At 39.8% G+C, this 11,063-nt stretch overlaps 1 protein-coding gene across 1 annotated transcript in view; it reads left to right on the forward strand.

Moving 5' to 3' along the window:
- The window catches only part of rtn4rl1a (reticulon 4 receptor-like 1a), a 104,555-nt gene extending 94,302 nt beyond the window's left edge, over positions 1–10,253 (forward strand). The window contains exons 2-3 of the mRNA XM_023962835.2: positions 5,548–6,002; positions 7,167–10,253. Coding sequence (XP_023818603.1) covers positions 5,548–6,002; positions 7,167–8,066 — 1,355 coding nt within the window. The 3' untranslated portion in view covers positions 8,067–10,253. The remainder of the gene's footprint in view (positions 1–5,547; positions 6,003–7,166) is intronic.
- Positions 10,254–11,063: the final 810 nt, after the last annotated feature.

Here is an 11,063-nt window from a genome sequence, read left to right on the forward strand (position 1 = left end):
TGCTAAAACAGACAATCGCTGGCAAAAAAGTAAATTCCAATCACTTGTTTGGTACCATTAAAATATATCCTCATTTATAATGAAGATCCAGCTGAAACTGGTCTTTAGAAAGACAGTTTGTAGAACGTCTGTATTTCCATAAAGATATTTCTTTTTGTTTGACATTCAACGCGACTCGATTCAATTTCCAGGCAATCTAGCAATTTCTCTTTAAACTGGTATTTTATTTCAAAGTAAACATGGCATTTTTAAGTCAATGCCTGTAGTGCTCTTCTCCAAAAAACAAAGAAGTTAAGTTAGTAATGGGAATTTTATGAAGTTAGATTTCTTGCAAAAGTGTTGTCTGTCCGTAAAAAGGTTTGGTATATGTTAGTGATTTGTGTCTGTCAAACTGTAGAAAAAAGTTGTCAGTTCGTAAAAATGCTTTGTGTGAAACGTCACACATACGAGCACACGCATTGATCCACAATGACAAACCCAAGTTACTAGTACAATTCTTTTGCTTCTCAGGAAATCAACCAATTAGCAGCCTTCACACTGCCACCCAATCTGTGCGCTGCTTGGAACAGTCAATCAGAGGCATGATATCCATGCCAAAAAATAAAAAAAAGAGAAAAGAAATGTGTTTCTTCATTCTAGACACAGGAGACAAGACAAAATGGCCAAAGATACCCAAAATATGGTTACTGATGTATTTCATTTTGACATTGCAACTAAAACATAAGTTGGTCGTTTTTAAGTTTCAGGAAATTCTGATGATGATATTTTCCACCATTTCATATCTCCTATTACAAGTATGAAACATTTTTACAAACAGAAAATGCTTTTGTAACAAATCTAACTTCATTGGAAATGTATCAAATTTCCACAAATTAGTTATACTGGTTCCAAGATGTGAACAAATCAGTCCAGTGCCACAAATGCTGCCTGCTCCTTCACCATGCAAATGCAAATGTGTTCTTTGTACCGACAAGTCCACTCTGTGACGAAGGTTTAAATGTTTCTGTAAGATGCAGCACAGAAGTCTTTTGTGGAAACATTTACAAAACCAAAGCATGCAAACTAAATATATTAAAGCCGTTGTACAAAATATACTTAATCTATTAAATTAAAATTGCTCCCCAGGTGTCTCTTTGCATGTTCACATTTACATATTTTCTTTCTGCACGTTCTTCTCATTTTCCATGAGACGTTTACAGCATTGCTTTATTCTAACTTGATAATCACTTCCAATGATCTTTCTTTTTTTTTAAACTGTTAACATTAGAAACAATCGATGCATGACCAGAGCGATTGTTTTTTACTACAACAGCAATTTCTAAATCTCAAATTTGTAGCATTTTAGCTCAAACATGAGTATCAGACAGGTTTCATTCATCCTTTATATAGTAAATATTAGGATTTTATTATTTTTTTGTTTTCTTATATATGTTTTAATCCGATAAAGTATGTATTATCATAAATAAGATGCTGAGTCCTGCTTGACACAGATCGTGCAGTGTGTGTGTGTGTTTTTTTTAACTTACCAATTGTGTTTTTTACTATAGATTAAACAGAAAAAGTTCCGCAAAGACTTTTTGTGTCTATGTGAACTAATTTCCTTGGATTGCTTTAAAGCAAAGCTTTTTGAGCTTTTTTTAAAGAAATATGCACGTCATTCTTAACCTGACTGTGTAACTCATAATTCAGTCTTTTTATTATTGTTATACTGCTCATTTTGATTGTATTTTATTTCTAATTTATTGTTTTAACTGTATGGTTTTATTGTGATGGTGCCATTCAGGCCATGTCTCCCTTGTAAAAGAGATATTATCTCAATGGGACTTCCTGGTATGATAATGGTTATTTAAAAAATAGAACAAACAACAGCAAACATTTATGAGTTTAATATGAATTTGTTAACTCTGAGCAAAGTTCAGGTAACATCTGCAAAGTTTAGGGTACTGAATTTTGCGCACATAAGGTACACTCAAAAGCTTTAATTTCTTTTTCAAAAATGACAGTGCGTCCTATACTCCGGAGCGCTTTATATATGGACCCATTGTGGTCGAGTTTACTGATGTTGAGGAGAGTTTAAGAGTTACACGACGCTCTGTCCTGTCTGTTTGGTTGGGTGTCACGGTTAACAGTGTCTGACTGTTTTTCTTTACGTGTTTTGTGTGTTTGTTTTATCGGTATATCAGTCTGTTTTTTTGCATGTTGCAATTAAGGTTGGGGGTTATAGGTTTTGTAAATACAAGAACGCTTCTAACATGTAGCGTGCTTCAAACAAGTTTTAGTTACTCTGAATGCAGTTATTAAAGTCTGACGGGCTTATTTCTGAGTCTTTTATCTTGCTTAACCTACTGGGTTTTATAGTTTGGTGTGCCTTATATTGGACATAATTTCAAAAATAATCATTCATTGATGATGCACCCTTTGGTATGGAACACAGGCTATTGGAAGCTCTTTAGTATCAATGGCTCATTTTTTTGATTTTCTTTGTATGAAGCTAAAAACTGTCAGACTTGAAAATGTATGCATTTGAATTAACTTTAAAATTAGAGCAGGAAATGGACTAAATACTTAGAAGCCTATCACTTGTTGACATGCTCACAGTGAGAAGGTTCTTATTTTAATGGAGGAGCTTTACGAAACTGAAGCCTTGGCCTCATTTCATACCTACAGGATAAACTGAAAACACAGCATTTAGTCAGTTCAGAACACTGATTATCCGTCTGCAGCTTCACTAAAACAAATCTATGCAGCAGGACTCAGAGATTCCAGGAAATCTTCCCAGAAGTGATGGGGATGATTTAAGCCTTTCTGTCCAAAAGCTGAAATATGGCAGCAACTTTGTGAGAAAAAGATGCTACAGAGGTCTTCAAATGGGCTCAAATGGTCTAGTGTATTGAATGTGTTTGATTCCTTTTTTATCTTTAACTCACTAAACAGATAATGGGACGTAAAAGATCTAGGAGAGTTTTGAGCCCTCTAAGAGATGAGCGCCCCCCCCCCCCCCCCTCGGTTCTGCAACTACAATGCTAAATTAGATTAAAGCATTTGCATGCAAAAATATTTTAGGAAATTTGACCAATCATTTCTCAACATCTCAAAGACGAAATGTATTCTATATTTCAGACCCCCCCCCCCCCAAAAAAAAAAAAAAAAAAAGGAAAAAGCTGCAGTTCTGCACCTAATTAACTGACGCAGCATGTGGGGCAGAGCAAAAAGATAAAGCTGTGGAGGGAAACAAGAGGAAGCAGTCTGCAGAAAGCAGGCAGACAAGCATGAAGCAACCAAGGGTGACACAGATGGACTGATAAAGCAAAGGAGAGAACACAAAAGGGGCCAAAAAACGAGAGATGGATTCATTCCGTTTAACACTACTTGCTGGGTCTCGTATAGAACGAAACATTTTTCTAAAGGTGACTGTTCTGCACATGTCTAGAACTCCCCATCAAGTATTCTGTGTTTAATCCCTCCTCAACCATTAAATCAGTCTATGACACATCACATGGTCTCGTGTCCCCAAGCTGCATTTGTTTATTATTCTAGATATGGACATGAGTGCACATGGCTTTCCCATCTGCCACTAATAAGAAAGTACATTTTAAATGAACATATGCTGCCATCAAGATGACATTGACTGGAGTGTTTACTACCCACAGAGCGCATTTGGAATTTTAACAAACATACGCATTGTACAGATTCTTCTTTGGTTCTTCACCCAACCGCATGGAATTCCTAATTTCTTTTTGAACTATTTCACCAAACTGCCAAAAGGCACTGACTGCAGTGATCACCAACCTTCACTTCAAATGAACAGAAAACTGCCCTTCGTGTGTTCCAGTTCACCCCAGTGATAAAAAAAGATTCATGCTTGGGGATTCCAGAGCTCACATAGAAATGAGTGTCAGCATGGCGTGTGCTCTGAACAGCAGGAGGAAGCAGGTATAGAAATGAAAAGGTTGCTCTTGTCAAATGCAACATATCTCTGAAATATAGGCGCACAACCATGCAGACTGACATTCTGAGAGGATGTTGTACATGCATGTACATTCTGTTGTTATGGTTCTTACCAGGTCATAGACGGGGTCAAAACAGATGATTTGGCAGTTTCACTGACACAAAAATATCTCTGCATCTTTGCAAGATGCCCATTGCTACCAATGGTGAAAGATTAAAAACAGCAGGAAGACAAGCTTTAGCCCCATAAGTGTTCTTTTTTATTTAGGACAGTATTTGCAAACCCCACCCTGTGCCTGTCCCCAGCCTGGATAAAAATGCAAGTTTGTGTCTGGAATCCAGCATAAAAATCTCTGGGATTTGCTGTGGTGACCCCTGAAGGGATATGCTTAAAGGATAACAGAAACAACTTTAAATCAGACATGTATAATCATCGCAATCCTGCAATATGAGTTTCATAAAAGACGGCGAAAACCGCACGTTTACAATCATGCTAAAACAATCTTGTGGCAGCGTGAGGTATTTAACTAATTAAATAGAGCCCTTTATGCATATGATCAATCGAATGGACCCCTTTTATGTTAGATGCCCTATGTACTATGTAGGAGGGTCATTTAGAGTATAATTTAAGTTTTGTTGACTTTTCTTTAAATAAAAGTTGCTGTGAAATTAAAATTATGCTTTACTTGTTTTATGTTTCTCTTTTTACCAGATATTTTTTAATTTCAAAGTCAACTTTATTGTTGATTCTTCACATTTACTCGGCATACAATGAATCGAAATTCTGTTTCTTACTCTCTCATGCATAGAAAAAAAATGTACAAACTTTACCAATAAAGTATTAATCCTTTTTGTAATTTAGATATGTTAACCACATCTCCTCATACAATTAACCACAAGGTCAGCAGCATTTTATTCAGTCTTTAGCTCAATTCAGACAATACTCAGCATTAGTGCTATTCCCCTTCTTTTTTTTCTCCAGCTCCAAAAGATATTAAACGTTGGAATAACTGCATGCTGGAAAGAAAGATAAAAAAAATAATGTTGGGTCTTAGAAAGGGCCTCTGAAAAAAATACAATAATATCCAATTCTCTGGTCAGGTACAGGTATTTTCCTGGATTCCTCCAACTCCTGTTTTCCCTCATTGCAGGATCGTGTTCAGGCGTGCGTTTGTCAGCAGAAGGAAAAATAGATTTTCTGTCGGCTAGAAAAGGATTTGAGTTTGTTCATGATAGGTTGTTGTTTGTGTTGGTTTGTGCCCTATTGCCAGGACTGTTACAAGTAACATAGGAAACAAAAAGGTGTAAACATCTCTGTTATAATCCTGCTGCCACACAGACAGAGGCTACACTCTGGCTCAGATTTCTGTGTATGGCTGATGGAGTATTGTTGGATTTTTCAAGGTTAAAGCAGCAAAAAAAATGATAATGGAGGTCAACAAATGTAAAAAAAAATATTGTTTTATATCAGAACGGTGGAACAACATGGGAATGGATGTTTGAAAAGGACAAAATGGACATTGGTGCATGTTTGAGAGACATTTGTGACATTCTGCTTGTCTCACCCTCATTTCCTCTATCTTGCTTTTTTCCCCTCAGGTTATGGTGGGGTGGAGTTACTGTTGGTGCTGTGGGGCCTGGATCTCTCCATGCCCTGCCCTCACCACTGCATCTGCTACACTTTACCAAGCACTGTTTCCTGCCAGGCTCACAACTTCCATGCCGTGCCGGAGGGCATCCCCGCTCAGAGTGAGCGGGTTTTCCTGCAAAACAACAAGATCCAGAGGTTACTCCGCGGCCACTTCTCCCCCACCACCACCATGCTCTGGCTTTACTCCAACAACATCTCCTATATTCAACCATCCACATTCCACGGATTTGATCGCTTAGAAGAGCTTGACCTGGGGGACAACCGGCACCTAAAGGCCATTGCCTCAGACACCTTCCTTGGTTTGGGTCGTCTGCACGCCCTGCATCTGTACCGCTGTGGTCTAATCAGTCTGCCTCCAGGCATCTTTTCAGGCCTACAGAACCTCCAATACCTCTACTTACAGGTGCTTGACCAATGCTCTTCTGCAGCCACAATACCATTATATTAGCAGTGATCTATCAGCGTGACTCTGTGACCCTGATCAAATGCTACACTGGCTTTAGGGTGAACATTACAAGCCTACAGCCAAACAGAACAACACAATCTCAATACGGCAGACAATATGGTTTAAAAAAATACAAGAGCAACTGCAGAAACAACAACAGATAAAGGCAGAAAAAAACGTGTTTGATAAAACAGAAATAATGTCAGTGACAGACTTATTATCTGAACAACATTAAATGGAAGATTTAGAAATATCTAATAAAAAAATGCAGTAAAAGTTGAGAAGCATAAAAAAGAGCAATAAAAAAAAGTGCTAAGTAGAAAAAAAAAGCATTTCAGTAGAAAAGAAATGTAATTTCACAAAGTTAGATTAGGTTAATATATTTTTGTATAATCTTTGCTTTTTTAATAATTTACTTTGTTTGTATTTTTTTATTAAGTTAATTCTTTGGCCCAAAAAAACAAAAACAAAAACTATTTTACTTTGTAGGGGAAGGATTGCAATTTAAATTTATTGTTTTTTTTTAATCATGATAATTTTTTACACATTCAATTTGCTTTGCTGTAACTTTATTGGTCTGAGTGATGCAAGAAACAAGATCTGTAGTTCTGATATTTAGTTGAGTTTTTTTTAAAGCTTTGTAAATTATCCACACTTCAGATTCTTTATTTTGTTTTTATGTTTTGTTTATATAATGTATCATCAAAAATGGTTTTTAGATTGTGAGTGAGATTTTCTGCAGGTTGAACGATGTTTATTTCTTTTAACAAATGGAACAAATCAGCTGTCACGCTGCAGTGAATCATGGTCCTTTTGTTCAAAACCCAAATTAGTAAATGCCACTATTATTTTCTTGCAGAAAACAAATAAAAAAGGGAAAAGAAAAAGTCACTGCAGTCGCTGCTGCAGAAAATCATTTCTGAACCTTTGATAATAAACAGAGCCTTCTGGAAAACAAAGCTACACAGATTGGGGGATTTTGCAACCCTGCACAGCTTGTTCCTGGATTTACACGTTTGGAAATGTGATATAGTTGACAAAACCATGTATGGCATTGTGTAGGTTATAATAATTTATGGGGCAAGCTGTTTGATAGAGCATTTTTCCTTTGTTTCCTCTCAGGACAACCAGTTGGAGTTCTTGGACGATGATCTTTTCATTGACCTGCTGAACCTCAGTCACCTCTTCCTGCATGGGAATCGTCTGTGGAGTCTCCGTCAGAACACTTTTCGAGGTCTGGGTGCCTTAGACCGACTCCTTCTGCACCAAAACGAGATCCAGTGGGTTGACAGTCAAGCCTTCCACGACCTACGGCGCCTCACTACCCTCTACCTGTTTAACAACAATCTCACAGAGCTGTCTGGTGCCACTTTGACTCTTCTGCCAGCACTGGAGTACCTGCGGCTCAACGACAACCCTTGGGAATGTGACTGCAAGGCTATGTCGCTTTGGGATTGGCTACGCAGATTTAGAGGCTCCACATCCTCTCTGGTTTGCGTTTCACCACCAGAGTTAGTGGGAAAGGACCTAAAACTGCTAAAAAAAGAGGAGCTGCCCAGTTGTTTGTCAAGAGAGAGTCACACACAAGGCTCCCCGGGAAAGGAATTGGAACACGGAGAGTCTTTGAACCACCTCAATCGCCACCGGAATCACCACAACCACCACCAGCGGCCGTACATGCCCCACGGGGACCAGCACAGCCTCCCTTCACCTTCCCCACTGCCACGGCCGCCAAAGGGAAGTCGCAAAAACTGCACCCGCCGGGGTCGCAAGGCAAAAGGGGGGCTCAATGAGGTACAGCTACTTAGGGAGGAGGGTGAGAAAGATTACTCTCCAGATGGGGGTAAATACGATGGGTCTTCAGGTTCGAGGAGGAGGAACAAGTGCATCCCAAGAACTTCTGTTGGCCCGCCAAGTGGCGTCCAGAGGGCTTCTAATAAAGCAGAGCAGCACCTTGCAGACTTTACTACGTGTCTGTCATCAGCCCTGCTGCTCTCAATCTATTTTGTGATCTTGCGCTGAGGCAGGAGATGAACACTTTTGTGTTTGTGATGCAACCTTAGGATCGATTTTCCTGAAACACCCTTTTCCTGGCTCCGTGAGGAGTACGACTGACAGAGTACACGAGTACGTTATCGATTATCTCTGCGGTGATCCCGGTGGCTCCTAATCAAAACACAAAAGCCTGGAGGGGAGAAATAAAAAATTCTCCCAATTGTCACAATGATGTCAGTATGGGAAACATCAGGAAATCGGTTGTCTCTATGCTACCAACTGCTGAATTTATGTACTCATAAAAACTGTACAGCCATATAAAATAACGAGCCAATAAGTGATTCAAATAGCAGTGAAAGCACACGGTTAACCCTTTTGACTCCACAGAGCGCGCTCAGCACAACCCCCATCCGTCATTCACTCTAAGACAAAGACAGTCATTTATGGCTGCCTGCCTCTCCGCTCACTTCACGGTACCCCAAGATCAAGAAAGAAAGAAGTACTGCAGACAGACTGAAGAGTCCTCGGGAGGAATCGAGCTGTAATAGCTATAATCACTATCAATCTCCAGATAAAGTGGCTTTACGCTGACATTTCACAGCAGTTTTAATGCACGCCTGTATTCTTGGTGACTAAGATATACAACTGAAATGCTTACAAACAACATAGCTGTCAGGTTTTGTTTTTTGTTTTTTTCAGTCTGTCCTGGCAGTTATCTAAACTTAGAATCCATTCAGATCTAACAAATCAGTCAACTGGTTTCATGGAGGATTTGAGAGCAAGTTAAAATGTGTGAATCTAAAGTGCAATCCTGAAGCCATGTGGGGTAAAAAAAAAGATATCAAGAGTGCCTGATAGGCGACAGTCTCTAAATACAGACTCTAAGACTAATGTTTTATTTCTAGGACTTAGCCACAAACTTTACATTTCTTGAACTTAAATAAAGAATATTCCCAAAGGTCGGTAGTTCTGATGAGAAAAATTGGGAGACTGGGTTTCCTGAATCATACATTATTTTATTTAGACGTGTGCTCCAAGACGGATGGACTGAGAGATCTTCAAGCCCTGATTGGAGAGAGGCTTTCTTTTGCTGCTAGGTCTGAGGAGACAAAGATCCCACCAGCTGTTCAGAAGCCTGGGAGACTTCAGGAATCAACGAGGACAGCGAGGACTGTGGGACTTGCTGGAAGCTGCTCTCACACACACACACACACACACACACCCTTACAGAGCCTGAACGCTCACCTTCACAGCCCACTGCAGACACTAACCCCCATTAGTCCAGGGATTTCTGATCACAGAGCAGAGTGCAGCTCATGCTTCCTCTGCTTTGACTTTTACACCTCATATTTTTTTTACACCCAAAGTCCAAAGTGCTCAATTACAAAAGGTGAAGCTTTTTCAAGATACTCATGGGTTCCCACAGTCCTTCAGCCAATAAACTGATTTTTTGTTTTGTTTTTACAGCACAAAGAATTATCTTTGAATAAGCTATCCTAACATGCAAACACCCATGACAGGCAAAAAAAAAAAGAAAACAATCAAAAGTGTGGGATACGGTCACCTAAGAATTCTGGGCTTGGATGGAAATTCAGGAGCCACATTTGTATCCCGCTTGTGTATTTCTCCTGCCGGGCTCTGCCATCTTGTGTCTATTTAACTAGATGTTGGGAACGTTCAGAAGCCTGTCACTGGTGTCAGTGTCCTAACATGTAGGATTAGAGATCCCTAACAGTGAATTTGTTTGTGCTGCTGTGCAAAAAGAGGTGATGTAAATTGTGTCTGTTTATTCTTTGGAAAATGCGTTTTCTTAAAAAAAAAAAAAAAAGAGACCAAAAAAGTCTCTATTGTGTTTCAGTAATTTCCCATTGACAGGAAGTGGGAGACTGGAACTTTTCATTTTTCTAATTTTTTTGTTTTTGTTTTGCTGACTCATTGATGAGAACCAGCTCAACACACTGTCCTCCCTGCTCTTCCTCCTGTTGTTTCCAACCTTCTTTTCCTCCCAGTCCTCCCCTCCTCGTCTGTGTTCTAATTCTCCCCCTTTCTCGCCCCCACGTGCTGCTTCCCCTCCTCTTCCAGCTCTCACACAGACACACATCTTTCCCTCTTTTCCCATCCTTTGTGCCGCTGAAATGTTTTCTGTGTGGTTATCAAACAATGCCAGACTGAAAAAGCATTTATAAATAACATTAAACAGAAAGGGTACTCAAAGTGCTGAGGTGGTCTGCGTTTGTTTGCCTCTCTTTTGTCAGTGCGAGTATGCAAATCTGTCTGTGTGTGGCTAATAGACATAGCTCTAAATGAGCCCTGAGGCTGAACGATAAGGCATTGAAAGGAAAGGAAAAACAGGTGGAAATTAAAAGGGATGTGGAGAGAGGGGGGGGGAGAAAGGTAATGGAATAAACGCATTCATCTACTGCAGGAAGACAAACACACCCACATATAACCAGGACTCAATAACTCCACCCCCTCCACCACATGTCCTAGTTTTTTACCAACACACTAAGCCTCCTATGAAATATTCATTAGAGTGACTGAAAGCACGAAGGTCCACACACCTGTCTGGGCGTCTCTGATGAGAGAAGGGGTCAAGGTGAGGTCACCGTTAGCATGTGCCTGGCGTTTATAATCATGCGCAGGGTTTGTCTACCAATAAACCAAGTATGCCCGCTGTAACCGCGAGCCAGGACATGAGGGGTAAAGGCGGGCTCTCAGAAACGGTATCTCCGCCCTGTTTGTAAAACAAAACTGGCAACAGGGTTTGAAAGAGAACAAGAAGGAGTTTAAAGGTATAGGGGTTGGGGGCATCTGGGAAAGAAATCCGTGTAGTAGTTATCAGTGACAAACACAACCAGCAGTCAGGAGGGGAAGTGACTGGAGGCTGCAGCTGCATCAGCATCACAGTTGAGTGTGCAGAAGCAGTGTGTACAATGAAGTCCAGAGTTTAGCTGTTTCTGTGTCAAGTCAGGGAAATTATTCATCTCCAAAATGGACACTGAATTAAAATATTCAAACTCATTT

This window comes from Oryzias latipes, chromosome 14 (genome assembly GCF_053564925.1).
Source record: "Oryzias latipes strain Hd-rR chromosome 14, Olatipes_Hd-rR_3.1".
In the NCBI taxonomy this organism is placed as follows: Eukaryota; Metazoa; Chordata; class Actinopteri; order Beloniformes; family Adrianichthyidae; genus Oryzias; species Oryzias latipes.